The sequence below is a fragment of the Amblyraja radiata genome, chromosome 2 (genome assembly GCF_010909765.2).
Source record: "Amblyraja radiata isolate CabotCenter1 chromosome 2, sAmbRad1.1.pri, whole genome shotgun sequence".
Classification (NCBI taxonomy): Eukaryota; Metazoa; Chordata; class Chondrichthyes; order Rajiformes; family Rajidae; genus Amblyraja; species Amblyraja radiata.
In genome coordinates this window covers 40,876,027-40,903,561 of record NC_045957.1, presented here as the reverse complement: position 1 = coordinate 40,903,561, position 27,535 = coordinate 40,876,027, and the positions used below count along the sequence as shown (strand labels likewise).

General features: G+C 41.2%; 1 protein-coding gene across 3 annotated transcripts in view; it reads left to right on the top strand.

The window, feature by feature from the left end:
- The window catches only part of bzw2 (basic leucine zipper and W2 domains 2), a 65,380-nt gene extending 41,359 nt beyond the window's left edge, over positions 1-24,021 (top strand). For all 3 annotated transcript variants that reach the window (XM_033045528.1, XM_033045533.1, XM_033045534.1), the window contains exons 4-12: positions 1,745-1,848; positions 5,678-5,743; positions 8,176-8,311; positions 9,656-9,765; positions 13,439-13,609; positions 15,045-15,191; positions 15,682-15,820; positions 17,683-17,805; positions 23,580-24,021. In XM_033045528.1, coding sequence (XP_032901419.1) covers positions 1,745-1,848; positions 5,678-5,743; positions 8,176-8,311; positions 9,656-9,765; positions 13,439-13,609; positions 15,045-15,191; positions 15,682-15,820; positions 17,683-17,805; positions 23,580-23,611 — 1,028 coding nt within the window. In that variant the 3' untranslated portion in view covers positions 23,612-24,021. The remainder of the gene's footprint in view (positions 1-1,744; positions 1,849-5,677; positions 5,744-8,175; positions 8,312-9,655; positions 9,766-13,438; positions 13,610-15,044; positions 15,192-15,681; positions 15,821-17,682; positions 17,806-23,579) is intronic.
- Positions 24,022-27,535: the final 3,514 nt, after the last annotated feature.

The window sequence follows — 27,535 nt, the reverse complement described above, 5'->3', positions numbered from 1 at the left end:
TGGTTTCTGCAGTCATACGAGAAGAAGAAACAATTTAACAAGACACACAACCAACATAATTCACACGAACATCCATCACAGTGAATCTCCTCCTCACTGTGATGGAAGGCAAAGTCTTGTCTCTCCCCTGCTCTCCATTCTTCTGATGTTGGAGTCCCCGGCGGGCGGGCGATGTAAGGCGCCGCTCCGGGTCGTTTTCAACCCCGCAATTCGGGTGGGAGAAGTTGCTGTTGCGGGAGCTCCGAAAAGCGGTCTCCCACTAGGGACCCGCGAGCTCCCGATGTCACCATCCACCGGACCTGCGGGTGGAAGCTCCGGAGTCGGGTCGCAGCCGCACGCCACCACAGCTCCGAAGCCAGCCAGCTCCGCGATGGTACGTCCGCAGGCTCTGCGACTGGAGACCCCTGGTCGTTCCGGTTGAAGGCCGCTGGCTCCACAATGTCAGGCCCAACAACAACGGAGACCCGACAGGGAAAAAGTCGGGTCCCCCGTACAGGGAAGAGATTTAAAAGTCCCCCTCGCCCCCCACATATACACAGCTAAAAACAATATATAAACCACAACAAACTCTACACTCAACGGGACAAAAATTAAAAAAAAGACAGATGTTCTGCTAAAGGATGTTGTTTAACATTTTTATTTAATGTATTGGTTCCTGTAATTTGCATCCAGCAGCAAAATGTGACAAACTATCTTGTGCATCTTGTATCTTGTACATTTCTGTTTTTCACTTTCCCTCAAGGAAAGTGTAAATAGGCGAAGCTGGTGGATTTAGTCAGTAGAAATCATTTTTTTTTGTGTGTGGTGTCTGCCACTGGTCTAAGTCCATAAAATCACGGTAGCAGAAGTAGGTAGTGTCCTTCATACCATATGGTGTCAATGATGCTATATATGTACACATTGTTCCACATATCTATTGTTCATCATTATATCACAAGTTGATGATTTCTGAATAATTTCATCAAAGCCACCCTGCATCCTTGCTGTCACTAACATTTCTCCACTGAGGGAGGCTCATCTTTGGGATTCTGTACCCTGGACAGACATGGAAGGTTGGTCGTTGATGACCTAGTTCATAAGTGATAGGAGTAGAATTAAGCCATTCGGCCCATCAAGTCTACTCTGCCGTTCAATCACGGCTGATCTATCTCTCCCTCTAAACCCCATTCTCCTGCCTTCTCCCCATAACCTCTGACACCTGTACTAATCAAGCGGTACACAGATTGATTGATTTCTGTACACTGTAGCACCCTGGAATATGGGGATGGCACAATAATGTGGTTTTTGAGATGAAGGCTCTGAGGTTTAATCTTTTTACCCATGTTTGGGTAAAAAGATTAATTTTTTTACTAATTTTATTGCTCCTGCTCTGTCATATAACATTTTTTATGTTTATGCTCATGTGCATTGCGTTGGGATGTTTTATGAGGTAAATTTTTTATTTTTTATATCATGTGCTATTGGATTAAAGTGAAATGTAAACATGATTTTGATCGTTGGAGTGAATTATCAAATTAAGTCTTCCAATGTCTCAAGACCACGTGAACTGTGTAATTCCAGGAACCTTGTAAATAAGGTGCGAGTTCAGGTACTACTGCATTTTGTATTTATACACATGGTTTAAAATTGGATTAATCCTGTCTTTAATAACGTTGAATGCTGTTCTTAGCTTACAAATTTTGGTTGTTGGTTGATCGAGATGGCACATCTATTTGAATAAAACTGTGTATTTCTGCTCTTATAGCCCCAGGAGGAACACGTATTGATGATGGAGACAAAACCAAGGTGACTGACTACTGTGTGTTTGGTGCCACTGAAGATCAACAAATGATCCGTAACTATGCTCAGGTAAACGGACCCTGGGATGTAAAACTGCTAAATTGGTTTGGTCTAATTCTATTCCAGGTAATATGTGCTACGTTGCAGATTAACTCGATGATTCAGTGATGGCAAAATAATTGAAAGAGGAAAGGATGTTAAGAGAGACAAAATTGGAAATTTAATTGGGAGAAGGAGCTGATGGGATTACTTGTTCCAGAAGCCAATGGAGCAAATGGCATTGTACGAAGTGCATTCTGACAGAATAGTATTACCAGTTTGGTTTGATGTCTTGATATCACGAGTCTACTGGAAAAAAAGATTGGAGTAAACATCTTATTCAGGAAATTGGAAGCATGATGGCATTCTGTGTTGATGCTAGCATGCCTAATGCATTAAATTTATTTAGATAATAGCTATAACCATCATCTCAGTGAAGAAGAAAATATCATTCAATGAGATCGGTTTGCCAGCTTCTCTTGCATCACTTTGTTCCAAATTGGTCAAAAGATCAGTTGGAAACTGGTTGTATAATGCTGCTAAATATATATTCTCAACATCACTCTGGTCATTATCAATGCCTAACATCTCATTCTCCACACAAAAAAACTAACTCTGGGGAGTGGTGTGAAAGAAATTCATCAGAAGTTCTTTTTACTTTCTGGAGAGCTTTGCCATCAGTTGCTTCTTCCATCCAGTCAACATCATGAATATTGACATAAAATATATGTACTGGATGAGGTTTTTCTCAAATGTACCAGAGTGTGGAATTGGAGAATCATATAAGACACAAATGCTGGAATAACTGCGGGACAGGCAGCATTCTCTGGAGAGAAGGAGCGGGTGTCTTTTCGGGTTGAGACCTTTTAGGTCTTCAGACAGGGTTGAGACTTTTTAGGTCTTCAGGCAGAATTATATTGGCTGGTTTGAGGAGTCATGCAGCACAGAAATAGGCCCTGTGGCCCAACTTGTCCATGGCGACCAAGATGCCTCATCTAAGCTAGTTCCATTTTCCCACATGTCCATATACTTTTAAACTGTTCCTATCCATGAACGTGTCCAGGTGTCTTTTAAATAGTGTTACAATATCGGCCTCCTCTGGCATCTTATTCCATATACCCACCATCCTCTCCGAGAAAAAGTTTCCCCTCGGGTTCCTACTTAAATTTTTCCTCTCTTAACATGCCTAGTGTATGAAGGCAAGAATAAAGACTGGCAATTATATAAAATACAAATGAGACACGAGAGACCACATTTGCTGGAATCCTGAGCAGAAAAACAAAGTGCTGGAAGAAATCAAGGGTCATACAGTTCAGACTGAGGAAGTGAACCAACCCAAAATGTTGTTTGCTGCTTGACTCATTGAGGTGTCCTGTGTCATTTGTGTTTTTGCTCAATAAAATACACATATTACCATATTTTTGCCCTGGAGAATTACATTGGCATATACAATAAACACTTGTTTTAATGGAGACCTTTATGGGTAATTCTTCAGTAAGTGTCTACTTTGGTGTCCCGCTACTTTGATGCTGAATATAAGGAAAATACGTAATTCTATCCCATTTCTTCTTTTTCTATTTTGTTTAAAAAAAAACCATAATCCTCATGAATAAAGATTAAACCCTAATGAATAAATTGTTGTTTTTAGGGGTTTTTTTCCCGATGTCCGATGCTTCCCCCCCCCCCCCCCCCCCCCCCACCGAAGACCGCAAGTCCCAATGGTTACTATTTTGTTCGGCATATTTATTTAATGGGGGATCTATCTGAAATGAAAATACTTTTAAATGGTAGGTATTAATAATTAAAATATTTATCACCCTTAAAAGAATTCTTGATAAAGTTATAAGTCTTTTTTTTCAAAAATTCCGTAACCCAATGATTGGAGTCATTTACCATCATGCACCTTTGTTGATCCGTCCCGCATGGCTATAAATAGAATGGACGCGAACTTCCGACCTCAAAAGACCGCGGAATTCAAAAGTCCCCTACCTTGTGAATTTCTCCTGATTCACGGGAAAAGAAGCGCGTGAAAACTCTGTTTTCTGCTGCGTAGCGGGTACGTACCTTTATTCAGCTTAGAAAATAAATTTAAAATTTGTTCTTTTGTGATTTGTTCTGGAGAACAAATCGTGCCATGTGCCATTCGGGAAACGATATGGCCAGGCATGGCCTTCCAGCATCTTGTTCCTCTCCCCCCACCGGGGAACAAGGGCTGTGAAGAGGGCCGGGCGTGGAGAGAGACATCGGGTCACGGGAAGATGCGATGTCTTTGTGTCTCCAGCTCAAGTTCCAGCTCCATCTCCGGCCCCAACTGGACACAAAGCTGTCACATGGAGCTGGAGCTAGAGTTGCTGGAGATCGGGGGTAAGTAATCCCTGCCCCAGCTCTAACCCTAGCTCCAGCTGCAGCCCCAGCCCTAGCCCGAACCCATGCCTTAAAGATAGTTTAAGGCATCTCCATCACGTGACGCTCCCAAACTTGACCCACCATGCTGAGTCATATCTGTCACATGAGTATTTTATGCTCATAATGTGTAAAATGATACAACAATGACCATAATTATCAATTGTAATTGATAAATGAACAGTATGCTTCTGCCTATTCATCTGAAGTTAATATTGTTTTAAAGGAAGTTGGTGAAAAGTTATGTGAAGGTTGCCATTCTTGATGAAAATCACCACTTTTTTTTAGGAGTAAACTTACAAAGGTTTAAAATCAATGCGTTAGACTGAAAACCTTTTTTTGGTAGTTTATTTGAGGAAGATACTCTATTTGAAAGACTGCAACAAAAATTTGATTTTATATCCTTAAATCAGTTATTTGCAGTGTTGTTCATCATAAAAATATGACGGACATGACTGAATGTCATGAGCAGCCTGGAAAAAGAAGAAAATATAAATTAAATTCTCTAAAAGATTGCGCCAAACATATTTTTCCCATAGTAGAGATGTTCATCTATGTGAAACAACATTCAAAGTTGCAAAAATTTAAGTTTTATTTTTGGGTTTCCAGAAACTTAAAAGTAGACACTTACTGAAGAATCACCCTTATAACAGGTTTTGTTTAGAGCAGAGACCTGCCGACGCCACCCCCAGCTCGCAAAGTGTCTGATCGAGCCCTCCTTCACTCACATGGCTCATGTTGTAGCCCCAGGGGAACAGCGCTTTCTACGGGACAATACCACCGACAGGGCGCACTCGGTCACCGCGAGGCACCCACCCTCTCGCCAGCTGCCGCATCTTCCTTTGCTTTATCCACTCCACCGCCGCCACCTCCTCCCGGTGTGGCCAACATACTTCACCTTGGAAAATTTGGCGACTCCAGCGGAGAAGGAGGAGGAGGTGGCAGTGGAGTGGGAAGGGGTGGAACGGAGAAAGCAACAGAAGAAGTGATGGGAAGGAGCCCCACAGTGACCGAGCACGTCATATTGGTGGCGGTGGCTTGAAGAAAACACTGTTCCCCGAAGCTACAACGTGAGTTGCAACAACAGCCATGTGTACTGGTGAAGAAGGGCTCACTGATTCGGACCTGCTGCTTCAGCACCAAGTTTTAAGGTGGAACCACACAAAATGCTGAGTAACTCAGCGGACTGAATCAGTTTGAAGAAGGGTCCCGACATCAACTCTCCATGTTCTGCAGAAATGCTGCCTGACCCGCTAAGTTCCACCAATACTTTGTGTTATTTTGTGTATTAACCTTCATTTGCAGTTTGTTTCATCGACATACAATGATAACACCTTACTCGGGTATAGTGGACAATCAGCATAACAGACACCATTCTCTCTATGTGGTCCATTATAACAAGGTTTTACTGTATTTTATGTCATCTTTCGGCTGAACATATTCTTATTCCTTTTAGGTCTTCAATAAACTCATCAGACGTTATAAGTATCTGGAAAAAGCTTTTGAAGAAACAATTAAAAAGGTAATTTTCTCTCCAATCTAGCTTCAGTCAAATGTATGATTTTCCGGGAATTAAGAAACTTTCAAGCATTAACTCAGTTTGTTTCAATTAATGGTGATAATTCATTTCAAGTTTAGTGTAAAGTTTGCCCAAGTAAGACCATGTAGACTTAAACCACAACCTTGCTGCACAAGATGAAATCAACTGGGATTGACTGAGGCACGACAGTACAATTTAGCTTCTCTGGACTGAACAAAATTTCCACTCCAGCCGCTAACCAGTGACATAGGCTGTTCATATTCATGTATGGATCCAGATGACAACTTAGGTACTATAGTACTATAGATGGTACTGTAGGGGGCGCTCCTCTGTGTGCAGCCTTGTCAGCAGCGCGTCAGTTTTTCCAGCTTTTTTTATTTTTTAGTATGTTTTAAAGTGTGTATTTTGTGTTTCTTCGTGTGTTTTGTGTGGGGGGTGGTGTGGGGGGGTAAGGGGGAAACCGCTTCGGTCGCCTCCTCCATGGAGAGGCGACTTTTTCCAGGTCGCCTCCCCCGTGGCCTTACATCAAGGATCGACGCGGCCTTTCCCAGAGACGCGCCCGGGGCTTCAGCGGCGGGCGCAGCGTGGACTCTCGGCGTGGAGCGGGCGACCCTCGCTGGAGTGGAGCGGGCGACCCTCGCTGGAGGGGAGCGCTCCGTTTCGCTGGCCCGGGGCTGCCGGCAGCCTGAAGCCGCGGTCTGCAGAGCTCCAGCAGATGCGGCGTCTACAGACCGGGATCCCTCGTGGGGGACCCGGGGGAAGAAGAAGCCATCACTGCCGGCCCGCGGCCAACTTCTACCGCGGGCCCGGCGTGGACTTACCATCACCCCTGGAGGGGAGCTTCGACCGCCGGCCCTGCAGTCTACGGTGCTTCTGGCTGCGGCGGGGACTTTAAATCTCGACCGCCGGCCTGCGGCCTACAACAATCTAAAGCCGCGGTCTCCGGTGAGGAAGAGCCGATCCTGGACTGACTCTGGACTCTGGTCCTGTACACGGTGGGGAAATGGAGGAGGACTGGCCAAATTTTTGTGCCTTCCACCACAGTGATGAATGCTGTGGTGGATGTTTGTGTTACAGTTTTATTGTGTGTTCTTTATTATTGTACTGCTGCTGACAACCCAAATTTCCACCAACCCTGGTTGTGTGGCAATAAATTATATCTATCTATCTATCTATCTAACTTGGGTTTGGCTCTGACTGACTGCAATAATCTCTATTATCCGCCCTCAATACTTGTATGTGAAGAAATCAACTCTGTCCCAGTGTGCATTTGTATCTGGCCATAATTTGGCACTTCACGAAAGGGAAGTGAGAGAAATAGAGCGGTGTGTTAGAGTATGTTTGGAGTAAGCACAATACAGTTGAGTCAATGAGGGTTTCAAATTCAACGAGAATTGGGGAGGATGTGTGATGAGACTAGATGCTCAGAATTACATGATTTTTCTGAAGTCATTGATTAGAACCTGATTGCATGTTTTGGGGTGGAGTCAAGTACAGCAAGAAACAGGAAATGGTGGTTAATGTTGCACATCGGCATGGATTGAGGATTGATTAACACAAAATAATAGGAATAAACAAGGCATTTTTAGGCTGGGGGATTGAGATCAGCGGGGTGCCACAGGGACTAATGCTGGGCCACAGCTGCTCCTTTATGTGATATTAAACTTTAATTTGAATTGGGAAAGCTATTTAAAATCTTGTTTTAAAGTTGTGCAGTAAAGTGCATTGTCATAGAAGTATTAATAGTTCTATTAAACTAGTGATTTCAGATGAATAGTCACCAAAAGTACCATATAAAGTAAATGTTGGATTTTGATTTGGTGTGATGGTGTAAACAAACATCAATATAACAAAAAGCAAGTAAGAATTTTGGGACATATGCTAATAGATCAGTCTTGACTGTTGACATTGGGCATGTGAGACTATTAGCAGCAAAATCTCCTTTGTCCATTTTCTCCTTTCATTTATTTGTAACTATAACTTATTGTTTCACATCAACTCCCCTTCCTGCCACTTACATGAGTGACAAATGATAGCCACATAACGTACCAGAGCATGTTTGGAATGTATGAGGAAACCCACAGAGAAAATGCAGATTCCACACACAAGCCCAGTTGTAACATACCAACTGCAGCTGTGCTGTATGCATAGAACCTGTTGTCTTTAAACACTGAGCAGTGGAAATACAATGGAGCTCTCTGCTGCCATCGCACAACTAATATTTACAACAATGGTTACGTTGTGTAATAATTGGCTGAGGTTTAGCATGTCCATAGTTGTATTTAAAAGATATAGTTGATTTAAAGTCCAGAAATCATATGATAAAACACTCTGGTCCTTCATGTCTTGTATTATATATCCCATCCTTCGTACCACTATTTATTTTTAAAAGTTATTTTCTTATCTTTCCTCAGCTCTTGCTATTCCTGAAAGCATTTTCGGCATCAGAACAAACCAAGTTGGCAATGCTCACCGGCATCCTGTTATCCAATGGATCGTTTCCAGCAACAATTTTAACAAGCTTATTTTCTGATAATTTGGTTAAAGAAGGTAATATTTAAAGATGTGTTCAGAAGTCGAGAAAGTAGTTCTTCATGTTAGTATTAACATGACAGTTTGACGAGAACAGCAAATAAACACTTAATACTTGGTGTGGAACAGGACCTCAATTTGTTGTATGAGTAAAGCCTTTTAAGAGATGCTCAGCTATTTCTGACCACACGTACAGAAATAGATCATCATCCATTGTGTTTCCCTAGATGGAAATATGAGCAGCCAGTTTTGGTTGACCTTGAGCAGCTGAGTGACAGGGACGGGAGTAAAATTAGCTTATGGTGAATTAAGAATCTAACATTTTCATAACATTTCATTAAAACTTTCTCTCCATTTCAGGTAACCCAAACCAACCCCCCCACCACCCCATTCTTCCCATCCACCCTGCCCACACACTTCTTTCTACTATCCCTGTCCTCGTTACCCAATTCTGTTTTGCCTCCTCCACCTCCCCCATACACTACTAACCCCCCCCCCCCCCCCCCACTCCCTTCGACTCACTGTCCCTCAACTCTAGTTGTACATTTGATTCCGCACCTTCCTTCCTGTCCAGAATCCACCATCTGCACCCTTTAGTCTTCTCTATCTCCATCCTTGGTTATTGACTCCACAGCCTCAGTTATAACATGGCGCCAGAGTGTGGCGACTCTTTGCATGCTGGTCCCAGAAGAGGATTTGTTATTACACATTACAATCGCTCCTCTTTTAAGGTTTTATTTCAACAGCAAACCAATTGTTGTACCGTTTATCTTTTACCTGTGCACTTTGGATAACTTGATTGCGTTCATGTTTAGTCTTTACTTTGCCTGGATAGTACACAAACAAAAGCTTTGCACTGTACCTTGGTATACGTGTAAATAATAAGCTATACTACACTCCCCTGCCTTATTTATCGGATGATCAGCTCCTCCTCATCTCGATCACTTGCTAGCTCTGCTCCACTCTTTCCTGCACCTCATTCTGCCTGCTTTCTCCAATTATCTTCCCTCCATCAATCTAATGAAGGGTCCTGTCTCAAATGCTGTCTGTACATTTCGCAGATGCTGCCTGTCCTGCTGAGTTCTTCCAACAATTTGTTTTGTGCTCAGGATTCTTACTACTGCAGTCTTTTTATGATTTTGGTTTACCTAATCATTTCCTCCCAACTCATCTGACACAATACAAGTCGAGTTCATTGGATCAGGAACAATTCCTCGTGAAAAAAATAAAGAATGATTCTTATTATAAACTCAGATGTTCCTTTTTAGAATGTGCTTTTGGATCTGTTTCAAGCTGGCTTGGATATTCCCCGCCTTCTTAGAAAATGTACATTTTTTAAATGTTTATTACTCCATAAAACAGGAATATCTGCATCGTTTGCTGTAAAAGTTTTTAAATCTTGGATGTCAGAAAAGGATGCCAATGCTGTAACCGCATCCCTCAGAAAGGCGAACCTGGACAAGAAGTTGTTGGTGAGCAATTGCACCCATATCTTGCAGTTCAGTTCCTTTAAGTTGCGTTTCTGTAAAATAGAGAAATAAACAGATTAATATTAAATTCAGCAAATTTTAGGGGGCAAGAGTAGATTTGAAGGAAAAAGAAACAAAAAACAGTCTAAAGCAGAAGAAATTTAAAAGGCAACATCAGTTAAGAGACACATGAGCACACAGACGCTGGTGTATGGAGCAAGAAATAATCTGCTGGAGGAGCTGAGCAGGTCGAACAGCATCTGTGGGGAGGAAAGGAACGGGTGATACCTTGGGTTGAAACCCTGCATCAGGACTTAGAGGGGACATAGCTGATTATAAAGGATAGGCGAGGTGATGAGACAGGAATCAGAGGCGATTTAGTTTAGTTTCGACCCGAGTCTGCGGCGACCAACGCTCCCCGCACACTTACACTATCCTAATACACTAGGGACAATTTACAGTTACACCAAACCGATTAACCTACAATCCGGTACTTCTTTGGAGTGGGAGGAAACCGGAGATCCCGGAGAAAACCCACATAGGTCATGGAGAGAACGTACAAACACTGTACAGACATGGACCTGTCGTCAGGTTTGAATCTAGGGCTGCAAGGCAGCAACTCTACCGCTGCACTACCATGCCACCCTGTACACAGAGGGGTGAAGGATGACGGGGATATCAAGCCAAAGGTGAAGGAGGATAGACGGGTGGTTCCCATTATCACCTTGCTTACATCACACTCCAGCACCAGCTCATCACACTCCAGCAGCCGTCTCCACCTGTACACCCTCCTCTGCTCCTCACCTAACCCCTACCAACCTGGCTCCATCTGCCTCTCCCTCCTTTTCTCGCCTGATTCCATCCAGTGGCACAGCTGTTCACAGCGCCAGAGACCCAGGTTTGAGCCTGACCTCGGGAGTTGTCTATGTGTTGGAGTTTGCACTTCTGGGTGTTCCAGTTTCCCCCCACATCCCAAAGACGGTTGGTAATTGGCCTCGCTTAAAAAAAAAATGTCCCTAATGTGTAAGGAGTGTGAGAGAAATTGGGATATCGTTGAACTGGTGTTAATTGGTAATCAATGGTTGGTGTGGACTTGTGGGCCGAAGGTCCTGTTTCCATGCTGTATCTAAACTATTCATCTGCCTCTGTCTCCCAGCTCCACCCCTCCACTTCCCATACCTGGCTCGACTCGCCTATCATCTTTCACCCCTCACCACTAACTCCTGCTCTCTCCTCTTAATACTAGCTCCCACCCTGCTACACTCAGTCCCCATGCAAAATGTTGAAACAAAATGTTGATTGTTCCTTTCACAACCCCCTCTCCAACACGGGTGCTGCTCAACACATTGAGTTCCTCCAGCAGATTGCCAGTTACACAAGTCATTGACGCCAATATTTTATGTAACACTGGTGAAATGTTTATTTTTGTTTATCTATTAGTAGCTGTGTTTGTGAAAACCTTTGATAAGGAAAAACTGTTGACGGATATCTTTTATTATTATCTTAAATTCTCTCATAACTAATTCTCTTATTAGATGACCCCATTTTTACCTATTTGAAAGAAGAGAGGATTCAAAAGTAATAAAAGATTTGTTGTAAATTTCTATCAGAAACAAGATATGTCAAACTATCTCTCTCAAGGGGCTTAGCTAATGGGGTAGCAAGTAGCTGTACCTTGCAGATCAGAAAGATACCAACTTCAAACCACAGTCATTGCTGAGTTAGCGGTTGGTATCATTGAAGTGTTTCAAAATCTCTGCATTTGAAAGGGGGAATGAAGTATTTGTTTAAACAAATTCTTCTGAAAATTTAATTTATTTGCACTTAATGTTTGGGACAGACCCATCATTTATTTATTTGTCTTTGTACTCCACAATTTGAGATTTGTAATAGAAAAAAATCACATGTGGTTAAAGTGCACATTGTCAGATTTTAATAAAGGCCATTTTTATACATCTTGGTTTCACCATGTAGAAATAACAGCAGGGTTTATACATATTCCCCCCCATTTCAGGGCACCATAATGTTTGGGACACATGGCTTCACAGGTGTTTGTAATTGCTCAGGTGTGTTGAAATGCCTCCTTAATGCAGGTATAAGAGAGCTCTCAGCACCTAGTCTTTCCTCCAGTCTTTCCATTACCTTTGGAAACTTTTATTGCTGTTTATCAACATGAGGACCAAAGTTGTGCCAATGAAAGTCAAATAAACCATTATGAGACTGAGAAACAAGAATAAAACTGTTAAGAGACATCAGCCAAACCCTAGGTTTACCAAAATCAACTGTTTGGAACATCATTAAGAAGAGAGCACTGGTGAGCTTACTGCTCACAAAGGGACTGGCAGGCCAAGGAAGACCTCCACAGCTGATGATAAAAGAATTCTCTCTATAATAATAAATAAAAATCCCCAAACACCTGTCCGACAGATCAGAAACACTCTTCAGATGTGGATTTGTCAATGACCACTGTCCACAGAAGACTTCATGAACAGAAATACAGAGGCTACACTGCAAGATGTAAACCACTGGTTAGCAGCAAAAATAGGATGGCCAGGTTACAGTTTGGCAAGAAGTACTTAAAAGAACAACCACAGTTCTGGAAAAAGGTCTTGTGGACAGATGAGACTAAGATTAAGATAGAGTGATAGCAAGAGCAAAGTATGGAGGAGGGAAGGAACTGCCCAAGATTCAAAGCATACCACCACATCTGTGAAACACGGTGGGGGTGTTATGGCCTGGGCATGTATGGCTGGTGAAGGTACTGGCTCACGTATCATCATTGATGATACAACTGCTGATGATAGTAGCATAATGAATTCTGAAGTGTATAGACACATCCTATCTGCTCAAGTTCAAACAAATGCCTCAAAACTCATTGGCCGGTGGTTCATTCTACAGCAAGACAATGATCCCAAGCATATTGCTAAAGCAACAAAGGAGTTTTTCAAAGCTAAAAAAATGGTAAATTCCATACATGCCCAGGCCATAACACCCCCACCGTGTTTCATAGATGTGGTGGTATGCTTTGGATCTTGTCCAAGTCAATCACCCGATCTGAACCCAATTGAGCATGCCTTTTATATGCTGAAGAGAAAACTGAAGGGGACTAGCCATCAAAACAAGCATAAGCTCCAGATGGCTACAATACAGGCCTGGCAGATCATCACCAGAGAAGACACCCAGCAACTGGTGATGTTCATGAATCGCAGGCTTCAAGCAGTCATTGCATGCAAAGGATATGCAACAAAATACTAAACATGACTACTTTCACTTACATGACATTGCTGTGTCCCAAACATTATAGTGCCCTGAAATGGGGGGATTATGTATAAGCACTGCTGTCATTTCTACATGGTGAAACCAGAATGTATAAAAATGGCCTTTATTACAATCTGACAATGTGCACTTTAACCACATGTGATTTTATTCTATTAAAAATTTCAAATTGTGGAGTACAGAGACAAATAAATAAATGATGTGTCTTTGTCCCAAACATTATGGAGGGCACTGCATATGGCTTAATCTTCATTGTTTAATTGAAGTCTGAAAATAATTGCTACTTAATAATTCAGTTAAATTTTAGGTATGCATTAATGTTTATCTAAATTTACACCACAAATCTTTCACATTTTTGGTGTACTGTGAATAATCTAACTTTGCTATTGTTTCATCACAGGAACTCTTTCCAGCTAATAAACAAAACTTTGAACATTTTGCTGCATATTTTACTGATGCTGGACTGAAAGAGCTGTCTGACTACCTACGTGTACAACAATCTCTGGGAACTCGCAAAGAACTACAAAAAGATCTGAAAGAAAAACTTTCTCAGGAATGCCCCATCAGGGAGGTATGTTGGATATAATTTGGCTTGAAAACCAAACCAAATTCTAGTTACTGAATAATTGGACTACCTAGAGCAAATATTAATAATAGAATAAAAATTAAAACAATCATTAATTTCAACGATAACTATCGAAAATCAATACAAGGTAAGACATCACCAATACAAGGTAAGACATCACCAATAAGAATACCAGATCCCTTTCAAGGAGAATGTTAGCTTTGCATAAAACAAAGTGTTGGGGTATCTTTGCCAGGGATGGAATTTATGTTTCAGGTCAGGACCATTCTTCAAACCGCTTAATTTCAACAAGCACATGATAACGAGTTAATTCTGAGTATCCATGTTATTCACAGTTTTTTGTAGTATTTAAGCAACTTTGTATTTGCTGCTTGTTATTCTAGCTTGGTTGAAGATTCACCTCCAGTATAAAGTTTAGTATGAATCTCGACTGAAGATTAACCGTTTCCATGCTGCTCCTGTGCATTGTCATTGACCAATAGGGAGTGGAGTATGTTTTCAACGCCCTATCTAGCCTCGTTTTGCTCTTTGAGCTGTGTGCACATTAAACTATATTTCAACACAAATTGCTATCTTGGAAGTTGAATTGTGAAGAGCTAATAATCTTGCTGTCTCCTGCCCATAGTTAATTTGGGAGGTTTGATAAGAATGTTGGGATTGTTGATGAGCGAGCAGAGGGCTGTGCATTCAGATGGGGTGAGATTTGTGTGGGTGAGGGGTGCAGAGAAGTCGAGACGGTTGATGTTGCACTGGTAATTGGAAAGAAAAAATTGCAAAGATGATAGAAGGCCAGCAGGGGGGAGTCCACGAGGAGAAAGAGCCTTGGAGGTGAGAGAAGGGGACGTCACAGAGAGGCGAGGACTCCTTGCCAGAGAAATGGGGCCGGTGACGGAAGGAGAGCTCAACATCATGATGGGCTTGGAACTCGTTGAGGTGTAGGCATAGGGGTACAACGGTAAGGCCTCTGCTGAGGATTAACCATGTGCACCAGAAAGGCGTTGGTGGGTGGGGGGGGGAGGGAGGAGATGGTGGAGGATGGTGGAAACCTGACATGGGTATAGTGCTCTTATAACAACAGGGAAAAAGCTCCTCCTAATTATGGTGGTATGTGCTTTCAAGCTTTTATTTCTTCTACCCAACTTGAAAGGGAAGAAGAGAGAATGACCAGGGTGGGAAAGGTCCTTGATTATGTTGGCTGCTTTCCTGAGGTCGCGTGAAGTGTCAATGAAGTTGGTGTTGGGGAGGCTGGTCCATGTGATGGACTGAGCCACATCCATAACTCTTTGCAATTTCTTGTGGTCTTTGGCAGAATTTCCGCCAAACCAGGCTGTGATGCATCCCAACTTGGCGTGCAGAAATGATGCAGCTACAGTATCTCCAAGTGAACTGAGCTTCATATAAAACTCTTGTATTTTTTTAGATCATCCTGTATGTCAAGGACGAGATGAAGAGAAATGATCTGCCAGAGCAGGCTGTAATTGGTCTACTGTGGACCTGTATAATGAATGCTGTTGAATGGAACAAGAAAGAAGAGCTCGTTACAGAACAATCTTTAAAACATCTTAAGGTATTGATCCACAAGCAAAATACTGAGCACAATAGCTCATTTGGCCATATGTTCACACTTTAAGTTTTAGATGTTTGGTATTGGAATAGTTTTTACATTTACCCATTGAGTAAATGTAAATAGTAAAAATGGGCGTAAATAATTCTCAGAATGCTCTATCAACTTATGCCTATTAGAAGAATCAAAATGGTTTAATTTTCAAGGCCCAAAGCATTGTGTTGCAGGAGAGTGTTTGGGGTAAATATGGAGGCAGTTTTATTATTTTAAACAGTATGGATGAAAAATGTTAATTAGGATAATTACAATTACAGCTCAGAACCAATAGGATCATTGAACACAACCTGATGCACTTTTATTTTATTCTGAACGTGTGAGAAAATCAAATTTTACTTCCAAAAATTATAGAGGTGTATAATGCAATAGTTTGAAAATTGCTGTTATACAGTTCATGCAAGTATAGATAGTTAAAGTGCTTTTTAATATTTTTCAGCAATATGCACCACTTCTTGCAGTATTCAGTACTCAAGGTCAGTCGGAGTTGATCCTACTCCAGAGGATTCAGGAATATTGCTATGACAATATCCACTTTATGAAGACTTTCCAGAAAATTGTTGTGCTATTTTACAAAGGTAAAGGAACTGGCAATTTTTTATCAAAGGACAATCTAATGGATGAAAGATACTTTATTGTCACATGTGACAAGTTACAGTGATATTCTTTGTTTCGCATACCCATGGTATGTAAAGAGGCACCACTTAAAGGGCACTGACAAAGTTACAATGTATTCCATGTTACACAAACCATCTTTGAACACATTCCATTTGTGGTCCCCATTAGTTCATGGCAGTTCACCCACACCGGGTCTAACATTGTTCTCCCTCTCGGCTGGCTCTCCCCCGCGCCGGGTTCTCCTTTTCTCTCCCTCATGGCGATCCCCCCCCCCCTCACGCCTGGTCCTCCTTTGTTCTCGGCGGCGGGTCCATCCTCTGGCACCCACGTGGTCCGTCGTAGACCGCCAATACCATCCTCGGCCTCAACCCCCGTCCCAACCTCGATCGTTACAACCTGGAATGGGCTAAATGCAGTTAAAAAATTCAATAATTATTTTTTTGCGCATCAATATTGTGCCTCCCAGTTGACAGTGATGGAGTCGTGGGAAAGGTGACAAAATGGGAGACTGTTATAAAAAATTCCAATGGAAAGATTTGGACCAATTGCCTTTCCCATTCTCTACTCGCAGATGAAGACAAGAAACGATCAATGGGTTGCAGTAAATTTTGTTTTTTAACCCACAAAATAATCTTCTCAAACACCGTTTTCTTCTTCCAACGAAGCATTCATTGTTTGAATGATTCTGATCAATTTATAATGGCTCCTGTAAACTTATCAATGGACAGACATTGTTGTAAATAGCTGTGAGGAAATACTGAGCTGATTTTGAATCTTGAATGTTTAAACAAATAATTAACAGTTGTTACCATACCAGAGAGAAACGTACTGTATTTTATGAAAATATTTTAATGGTTTGGTGTGACATTAAATGCTATTTTAAAGACAATAATGCATTCCCAGAATGTGTTCTGTACAAGCATTGGCATTGAGGTGGCGATAAATTCAATGCGGTAATTTTTTAAATGAACACTATGCTGCATTTACGCTAAACTGAGAAGCTCAAGGCTTCAGGATCACTACATAGTTTTCACAAAGCTGCAGTCACGAATATGGTAGTGAACTGATCCATTAAATAATTGATTCTTTAAAGAGAAAATTTAATTTTTCCCACTTCTATTTTGGCTGCTCACAAAACTGCAACAATTCCATAGATGAGGTGAATTTTCTACTTTGTTTCATCTAAAGTAATTCCCCAGAGGTTTGGTGACACAAGTCTGCAGATGGCATGACCCTTTAAAGCACTGATGTACAGAAGGATCTTGTGGTCCAAGTCCACAACTCCTTGAAAGCGGCAACACCAGTAGATAGAGTGGCGATGAAGGCATATGGTATGCTTGCTTTCATATGTCAGGGCATTAAGTATAAGAGTCAAGAAGCCATGATGCACCTTTATAGTACTTTGTGAATTGTAAAGCAAGGGCAGAATCTTGCCCCATATATTATATAAGTACTCTATACTCTATATTATATGCTCTATATTATATGCAGTACTCTAGACCTCCCTCGCATATCCAGTTTAAGCTATGAAGTCACCTGTACTTAATGCTCCTAACAAAATTAGTCCTTGTGTGATATGGCAACAAAATTATGACAACAGTGTCAGCAAGAGTTATGGAAAATGTAGTGGAGATAGATCAGTCCAATGCAGGGTGTATAACCTTAAAAAAGACATTACACATCTGCCGTTCATGAGGGAGAGATGATCAGGATGTCATGGACTACCATCATCAGGAAAAGCAATAGCTTTTTGCTGTGCTACAATTTGTATGCTATTAGATTTTTTTAAATGTTGACCTTCTGATAACTGGTTCAATTTCAGCTGATGTTCTGAGTGAAGAAGCCATCCTAAAATGGTATAAGGAAGCACATGTTGCAAAGGGCAAAAGCGTCTTTCTTGACCAGATGAAGAAATTTGTTGAGTGGCTACAAAACGCTGAGGAAGGTAGTATTATACTATATAATTGATTTTATTACAATAGATTTAAGATTCAAGATTCAATTTAATTGTCACATGTACCAATTAAGGTACAGTGAAATTTGAATTGCCATATACTAAATAAAAAGCAAAAATACACACAGCACATAAAATAAAGTTTAACATAAACATCCACCACAGTGAAATCAACATTCCTCACTGTGATGGAAGGCAATAAAGTTCAGTCATCTTCCTCCTTTGTTCACAAGACATTCAAAGGTGCCTCTAAACTGGCTGCCGAGTCCACGCTTGGTCTCACTGATAAAGAAGATATTTAGTTGAGAGCGGGGCAGGGTGAGCAGTATTGAGTTTCAATATGACAGACATGAAAGAGGATTGTGGAAGGAGTTGCATTAATGATCAGAGAATGGCATGGTTGTACTCGGAAACTACATACTGGAGAGCTTATCCACAGAAACAATATAGATAGAACTCAAAAATAAGAAAGATGCAGCCACTCTCGGCAGCCACTCTCGAGTTAAACTGTCAGTCTCCCAATAGCCAGCTGGCGAGGAACAGGTGGGTAGGCAGATTTTGGAAAAATGCTAAAGCAGCAGGGATGTCGCTGGGTGAGTTTAATTTCCCCCGAGCCTTCCTTGGTGCATGTGGCTTAGATGGGGCAGAGTTTATTAGGTGCATCCAGGAGGATTTCTTGAAACAGTATGTAGATTGTTCAACCAGGGAAAGGACCAAACTGGACCTTGTGTTAGGAAATAATCCTGGCCAGATGATTGGGATATCAGTGGGAAAGCATATTGGGAACAGGGATCAAAATTGCTGAAACGTTAAGATTTTATGGATAAGGCCACATTTGGACCCTGTGGGTGAAGGTGGGGTGGAATCCTCAATTAGGGGAAGGCAAATTACTTAATGAATGGGCAGTGTTTGGGGAGAGTATATTGGGAGCACCCATCGCTGGCCACTTAATGGTGAAACTTTACGGGGTTGTTTAAATGCCAGATAATCAGAATGATCTGACATATTCCAGTGAGGAAAACGAAGCTGGAATGGAAATTGGATTTGATCTTATTCTAATTGAATGGCAAAGCTGCTTGAAGAGCTGAATGGTCAGCCCTTATTTTGTTCTTGTATTGAAAGTATATTCCTGCAGGAAAACGAGAGAATTTTGTAGTGTGAACATGTAAAAAAATGTACAAGACTTGAATCTTTAATTTCTTATAAAAAATGGTGAATTGGTATCTCAAATAATATTGCTTCAGGGTGGAGAAATCCAGGGGGAGTATATTTCTCCCATGTAATGAAATATTACTTCATAGAAGGTTTGATCTGTGACTACTAAAATTCTTTGCTGGTAAATGGTTTATTTTAAGTTATTGCAGCCACTTGGGAGCCTGTGAGTGTGAGTTAATTAACTGCTGCCACCACATGCTGTTGTGTATCGCACAATTAAAAAGATTGTAAACTATATTACTGACCTTAAAAGATAATGCTATCCTAATTAAAATGTGAGATGTTTTTGGATAAGTATGTGAGTCGATTGTTTTGGTTTGCCAAATGTCAATGGTCGAAAAGCCATTTATTTGCTCAAATAAAAGCCATTGAAACTATCCTGTTTATATTCTGAAACGCACTGTGAGTCAGGCAGTAATTGTGGGGCGAACAAGTAAATGAATCTTTTAGTCATGGACTCGCCGCCAATTGTGATGGATGGATAGTGGAGGATGGAGTTAAAGGGAAAGGGTTTCTTAAATGTGTGAGCGTAGAGACAGAGGGGTGTAAAATGAGGGTAGAAGCAATAGGTAGCAAGGTGAAAAGTAAAAGTGGCAGGCCGGCAAATCCAGGGCAAAAATCAAAAAGGGCCACTTTTCAGCATAATAGTATAAGGGGTAAGAGTGTTGTAAAAACAAGCCTGAAGGCTTTGTGTCTCAATGCAAGGAGCATTCGTAATAAGGTGGACGAGTTGACTGTACAGATAGCTATTAACGACTATGATATAGTTGGGATCACGGAGACATGGCTCCAGGGTGACCAAGGCTGGGAGCTCAACATCCAGGGATATTCAATATTCAGGAGAGATAGACAGAAAGGGAAAGGAGGTGGGGTAGTGTTGCTGGTTAGAGAGCAGATTAACGCAATAGAAATGAAGGACATTAGCTTTGAGGATGTGGAATCGATATGGGTAGAGCTGCGAAACACTAAGGGGCAGAAAACGCTAGTGGGAGTTGTGTACAGGCCACCTAACAGTAGTAGTGGAGTTGGGGATGGCATCAAACAGGAAATTAGAAATGCGTGCAACAAAGGTAAAACAGTTATAATGGGTGACTTCAATCTACATATAGATTGGGTGAATCAAATTGGCAAGGGTGCTGAGGAAGAGGATTTCTTGGAATGTATGCGGGATAGTTTTCTAAACCAACATGTAGAGGAACCAACGAGAGAGCAGGCTATTCTAGACTGGGTATTGAGTAATGAGGAAGGGTTAGTTAGCAGTCTTGTTGTGCGTCGCCCCTTGGGCAAGAGTGACCATAATATGGTTGAGTTCTTCATTAGGATGGAGAGTGACATCGTTAATTCAGAAACAAGGGTCCTGAACTTAAAGAAAGGTAACTTTAAGGGTATGAGACGTGAATTGGCCAAGATAGACTGGCGATTGATTCTTAATGGGTTGACGGTGGATATGCAATGGAAGGCATTTAAAGACTGCATGGATGAACTACAACAATTGTTCATCCCAGTTTGGCAAAAAAATAAATCAGGGAAGGTAGTGCATCCGTGGATAACAAGGGAAATCAGGATAGTATCAAAACAAAAGATGAAGCGTACAAATTAGCCAGAAAAAGCAGCCTACCAGAGGACTGGGAGAAATTCAGAGACCAGCAGAGGAGGACAAAGGGCTTAATTAGGAAAGGGAAAGTAGATTATGAAAGAAAACTGGCAGGGAACATAAAAACTGACTGCAAAAGCTTTTATAGATATGTGAAGAGAAAAAGATTAGTTAAAACAAGTGTAGGTCCCTTGCAGTCAGAAACGGGTGAATTGATCATGGGGAACAAGGACATGGCAGACCAATTGAATAACTACTTTGGTTCTGTCTTCACTAAGGAAGACATAAATAATCTGCCGGAAATAGCAGGGGACCGCGGGTCAAATGAGATGGAGGAACTGAGTGAAATCCAGGTTAGCCGGGAAGTGGTGTTAGGTAAATTGAATGGATTAAAGGCCGATAAATCCCCAGGGCCAGATAGGCTGCATCCTAGAGTACTTAAGGAAGTAGCCCCAGAAATAGTGGATGCATTAGTGATAATTTTTCAAAACTCTTTAGATTCTGGAGTAGTTCCTGAGGATTGGAGGGTAGCTAATGTAACACCACTTTTTAAAAAGGGAGGGAGAGAGAAAACGGGGAATTACAGACCAGTTAGTCTAACGTCGGTAGTGGGGAAACTGCTAGAATCAGTTATTAAAGATGGGATAGCAGCACATTTGGAAAGTGGTGAAATCATTGGACAAAGTCAGCATGGATTTATGAAGGGTAAATCATGTCTGACGAATCTTATAGAATTTTTCGAGGATGTAACTAGTAGAGTGGATAAGGGAGAACCAGTGGATGTGTTATATCTGGACTTTCAGAAGGCTTTCGACAAGGTCCCACATAAGAGATTAGTATACAAACTTAAAGCACACGGTATTGGGGGTTCAGTATTGATGTGGATAGAGAACTGGCTGGCAGACAGGAAGCAAAGAGTAGGAGTAAACGGGTCCTTTTCACAATGGCAGGCAGTGACTAGTGGGGTACCGCAAGGCTCAGTTCTGGGACCCCAGCTATTTACGATATATATTAATGATTTGGACGAGGGAATTGAATGCAACATCTCCAAGTTTGCGGATGACACGAAGCTGGGGGGCAGTGTTAGCTGTGAGGAGGATGCTAGGAGGCTGCAAGGTGACTTGGATAGGCTGGGTGAGTGGGCAAATGCATGGCAGATGCAGTATAATGTGGATAAATGTGAGGTTATCCACTTTGGTGGCAAAAACAGGAAAGTAGATTATTATCTGAATGGTGGCCGATTAGGAAAGGGGGAGATGCAACGAGACCTGGGTGTCATGGTACACCAGTCATTAAAAGTAGGCATGCAGGTGCAGCAGGCAGTGAAGAAGGCGAATGGTATGTTAGCATTCATAGCAAAAGGATTTGAGTATAGGAGCAGGGAGGTTCTACTGCAGTTGTACAGGGTCTTGGTGAGACCACACCTGGAGTATTGCGTACAGTTTTGGTCTCCTAATCTGAGGAAAGACATTCTTGCCATAGAGGGAGTACAGAGAAGGTTCACCAGACTGATTCCTGGAATGTCAGGACTTTCATATGAAGAAAGACTGGATAGACACCGTTTGTACTCGCTAGAATTTAGAAGATTGAGGGGAGATCTTATAGAAACGCACAAATTTCTTAAGGGGTTGGACAGGCTAGATGCAGGAAGATTGTTCCCGATGTTGGGGAAGTCCAGAACAAGGGGTCACAGTTTAAGGATAAAGGGGAAATCTTTTAGGACCGAGATGAGGAAAACTTTTTTCACACAGAGAGTGGTGAATCTGTAGAATCCTCTCCCGCAGAAGGTAGTTGAGGCCAGTTTGTTGGCTATATTTAAGAGGGAGTTAGATGTGGCCCTTGTGGCTAAAGGGATCAGGGGGTATGGAGAGAAGGCAGGTACAGGATACTGAGTTGGATGATCAGCCATGATCCTATTGAATGGCGGTGCAGGCTCGAAGGGCCGAATGGCCTACTCCTGCACCTATTTTCTATGTTTCTATGTGACAATGGATGGCATTTAAAAAGAAGCAGTAAAACACAAAACATAAGTGTACACAAATACAGACCATGAACACATAAAGGATGCCAGGGTAAGGCAAAAGTGGGAAAAAGAAAGTGGAGCCGGAGTCTGGAAAAATCTTATTTAAATTAAAACACGTTGCACTTTTGTACATTTAACATTCAGTTGTATTCTATTGCTCTGTTGCCACAATGCGCACGAACTTTTAAACTGTTGCTTGGTACATTCTTTATTGCAAATGTTTAAATTCAAATAATGTGATACTTTATTATTCTGTTCATACTTCAGTGCCATTTACTGTGCTTATCTAAAATTGTTCAAACAATTCACTGTTTTAGCACAAAATATTATAGTTGTCAACATGGACTGTTTGTGTTTAACGTAAGGCATGTGTTAGAGAAAGTTATACCAAATTATAGCTCAAGATATCTTGTCTTAAAGTTAGGCAATGACCTAGAAAGATCCTGAGTACATTTAAGTGCTGGAAGCAATTGAATGTTAATTAACATCTCGCATGTTTGTGGCTGAAGTAATTGCATCTCCTGTGTGACAGTAAACTAGTTCATTTACCTAAAATTTGATCTCATTGGAATAAAAACTTACTGAGCAGACACGCCAAGATCTTGAAATGTAATTGCACATGGCAGTACATGTACAATTCAACTACTTAATCTCATTAAATACGCTCAGGAAATAAGATTGACTTTAAGAATTTATTTCTTTATAATTTTGTGAAATCTGGTAAAGCTTTTTTATAGAGGAATAAAGTACCATTACAATTCCAGAGAGAAGGAAAACTGTAAAAAAGTACCGATGAACTTGAAATGTTGAATGTAGTTCTTGCTTCAACTTCCCGTTGTTAATATTTCTAAATAATAACAGTGGAAATAGGATTTGGAAAGCAGTAATCAAATCACTAGATGTATTTATTTTAACTGTGACTTTATTTTCTAGAATCTGAATCGGAAGAAGGTGAAGAAGATTAGCTCAACCAACGATATTGTGTAGTTTGTGGGGGTCTGCCCCCTCACATGTAAGATTGCAATAGAAGAGATTGTGCTTCCACATTAAATGGAAACCTTGAGATAGCTTTGTTTTGTGTAGAAGATAGGCTTATATCTGATGTGAAAAAACCCGAGCCGTGAGGCACGACTTGTTTCTGTGGGCCTATACCCTTGGGGCACTGTGCTATAACTGAGTAAAGCTATTTAAAAGGGAGCCTTGTAGCCAAAAGTAAAATAACATTGACTCCTTTTATTAGCATTTTTTCTTTCAATTACATTGCTTATCTATTGTAACCATAGTTTTGTCAATCTTTGTAGCCTAATAAAAGTTTTGTGGATGTGTAATTTGACACGAGATCTTTTGAATAAATGTTTTTGTACTTTAAAAATTATGAATCGGGAGACCCTTCACTTTCTAATACATTGTGACGTATGGGTTTCTTTCATTTTCGTGTACTGATTAAGAAATATTGTTTTACTGAGCAGCCAACCAATGATGGAAAACATTCAGATCAGCACTCTCTTAAGAGGGCAAATACTATGCGAAGTTCCTGGGAAAATCGGGATGCTCAGATTCTGAGAATAGCTCAGAGATATAATGCACAGCAGTTCATTTTGCTTCAGAATTAGTGGGGCAGCAGTAGAGTTGCTGCCTTACAGCACCAGAGACACTAGTTCAATCGTGACTACAGGTGCTGTCTGTATTGGGTTTGTACGTTCACCGGTGACCTGCGTGGGTTTTCTCCGGGTGCTCCGGTTTCCTCCCACAATACAAAGACCTACAGGTTTTAAGGCTAATTGACCTGGTAATATTCTCAATTGTCCCTCGTGTGTAGGATAGTGCTAGTGTGTTGGGATTGTTGGGCGGCCTGGACTCAGTGGGCCGAAGGGCCAGTTTCCATGCTGTATCTCTAAACTAAACTAATTAGAGCACCATTGGAGATAAGTGTGGTGTATGCTGCACAGTAGGTGCTGGCTCAGTAAATGACCCAATATTTTCCTAGGTATTCCCTTGGCACTAACCCTGTAATGAGTCAGCTGCACTCAATGTAGCCTCTCTGGTAACCTGGTGTGTTGGCCCTTTCTAGGTTGCGAGAGTGTGCTAATTAGTAAAATGCTAGTTAATCAAGCTTTTACTGTGCAGTGCTGCATAGTTCTCTATCAATCCATAAAGTGTATCAGATTCACAGATTTGGATCTCAGTCCCATTTTTGCATTACAGCAAATTTTTATCCGATATTTCCATGCAAGAGAAACCATGCAGCACTGTTATTAATAAATTGACTAGCAGATAACACAGCAGCACTGTTAGTAGATGAAATGTGTAGGAAGGAACTGCAGATTTAAACCAAAGGTAGATACAAAAAGCTGGAGTAACCCAGCGGGACAGGCAGCATCTCTGGAGAAGGATTGGGTGACATTTAGGGTCAAGACCCTTCTTCAGTCTGAAGAAGGGACTCGACCTGAAAAGTCACCCATTCCTTCTCTTCAGATATGCTGCCTGTCTCGCTGGGTTACTCCAGCCCTTTGGGTCTATCACTGTTAGTACATCAGGACATTGGCCCGAGAAGGGTTCCTCTACCTGTGGTCGCTGTTACAGGTGATGTTATTCAAAGGCAGAAGAGGATGCCCCATTTTTCTCACCTAGCTTTTGAAATGTTATCAGCTGGAAGGAAGGTGCTCAATACCTACAACTGTCAGAAGGGGCTGGGAAAAGGTGGCATTGAAATTGACAGGGGGGTGGGTATTCTTGGATCCTTGTCAGCAGAAATAGCGTGACCTGAGGAGTTACATTAAGTGGAGAAAAAGAACAGGCAATGTTTCGGGTTGAGACCCTTTTTCAGACCAAGCTTGACCCGAAATGTCAACTATTCCTTTGCTCCAATGTTGCTGCCTGACCCGCTGAGTTACTCCAGCATGTTGTGTCTTCGGTGTGAACCAGCATCTGCACTTCCTTCCTGCATAAGATACACTAAGTAATAGCTGAAATGTGCTGCCTTTAGTTAAAATGTTCAGCTACCTTAAACAGCATTTTGCATATATTCACAATCGGAATCAAACAGCCTCACATCGTCAAGATGACAGTGGTCAATTCAGTTGTAAAATCTACAACATAGGAGAGACATTGATTTTCCACTGTAAAGTACTGGTAATGACAATGCTCCACAAAATGTTATGGGCTCATCAACCCAATTGGAAAATAAGATAAAGTACAAAGGAGAAATTTAAGCATTTTGAGAAACTATGAAGTATGAAGAAAGGATTATATACAGAAAATAAAATGGGTAATTAGAGATGGAAGGAAATTTGTTCTTGAAGGTTGATGGGCAAGTTAATTGTTTTGGTTTTGTTAAGTGTATGGGAGTGGATTTAGAACAATGAAAGTGAAAGATGTGAACAATTGGATTGAAGAAAGGAATTGCTGCTGAGCATATTGGGTATGGATGAGATATCGAAGGATTACTGGTGCATATTCTCATTTCAGAAAGCAATAAATCGGGCAATTAAGCCGAAAAGCTTAAATAATGTTCCAGCCTTTAAATTAAACTCAACTCAGATTGGCAGATAGACGGGAGAAATGATGAAAATCAGACCCTCCCAATAAACAAGCCATATTTGCACTTAAGATATTGAAGTCTCGCCCAACCCTACCCACCTCAAACCCATCCATTTCTAATCTCAGCAAGCAATGTCCTCACCAGTGTATTTTCCGTGACTGTATATGCCTGTATGGCATACCAGCGCCTCTAAAGCGTTTAAACACTAGATTTGCACATTTGTAATATTACAAAAAGATTACCAAAGCTTAAAAAAAAAAAAAAATATGAATTAAATTATGTGGTCAGGCCCTGAACAGCTTAAGCAGTTGATAGAACAACGATTCAACATAGACACCAACAACACAGAACAATATTACAGCCAACCTTTGCTCATCCCTCTTGTAGAATTGCAGAGGGATGTTTTTATTAAAGGAATTTTGCTATGTTATACGTGTGTATTTTGGAAAAACTTGGTCAAGTGCATTATTAATAACTTGAAACATGGTGCTAAAAGGAAATGATGGAGCAAAGGAGAGGAAGTTCAATAGGAAATTGACCAATAGGTAGAAAACAGCAAGAAGAAATTTAATGAATCTTGTAGTGGTGATCACAAAATCAGTGTTGGGATCAGTGTTAGCATTATTTAATTAAGAGGAGTAACGAAGGAGCTAAATTTAAGAGTAGTTCATGGCAGGAGAGGTCAGAACTGTGAAATGGTCTTCCTTTGCAATATTGGATGTCAGGGACACTCCAGTGTTTGGGGCAAACAAGTGCAGCAAGTGTGCCCAACTGCAGCTACTGATTGATCTCAAAGTGTTTTCCTGAAGTGAGACTGAAGGGTGACAATACAGAAGTTTACAAAATGATGAGGGATGTAGAAAAGGTATTTTTCCCAAGGCAGGGAAGTCTGCTAGAGCATGCATTTAAGGATAAGGATTTAAAGGGGACCCAAATTGGAGGTTAATCATAGAAAGAGTGGTGGGTAAATGGAGCAGGTTGCCAGAGGTAGTGGTGTAGGAGTGTGCAATTATAAACTTTAAAGGCCATTTGATCAGCTACAAAGATAGGTAAGATTTATTATGAGTATGGGCCAAATGCTGACAAATGATACTAGAAAACTTTGTTGGCATGATTGGGTTGAGGTGAAGGAGCAGATTTTGTGCTGTATAACTGATTGACGCTTTGGAATAACATCCAAGCAAGGGTAGAAATATATGTGGCATGTGCACAAAGTGTACAAATGTGTACATATAAGGAGGTCAAAATTAGAGAAACCGAAGAATGAGATAAATTCAAAAAGCAAAGAAAGACAAAATAAACTAAATAAAAGATTGTGAAAATAAATAATGAGGCAAACTGGTGAGGA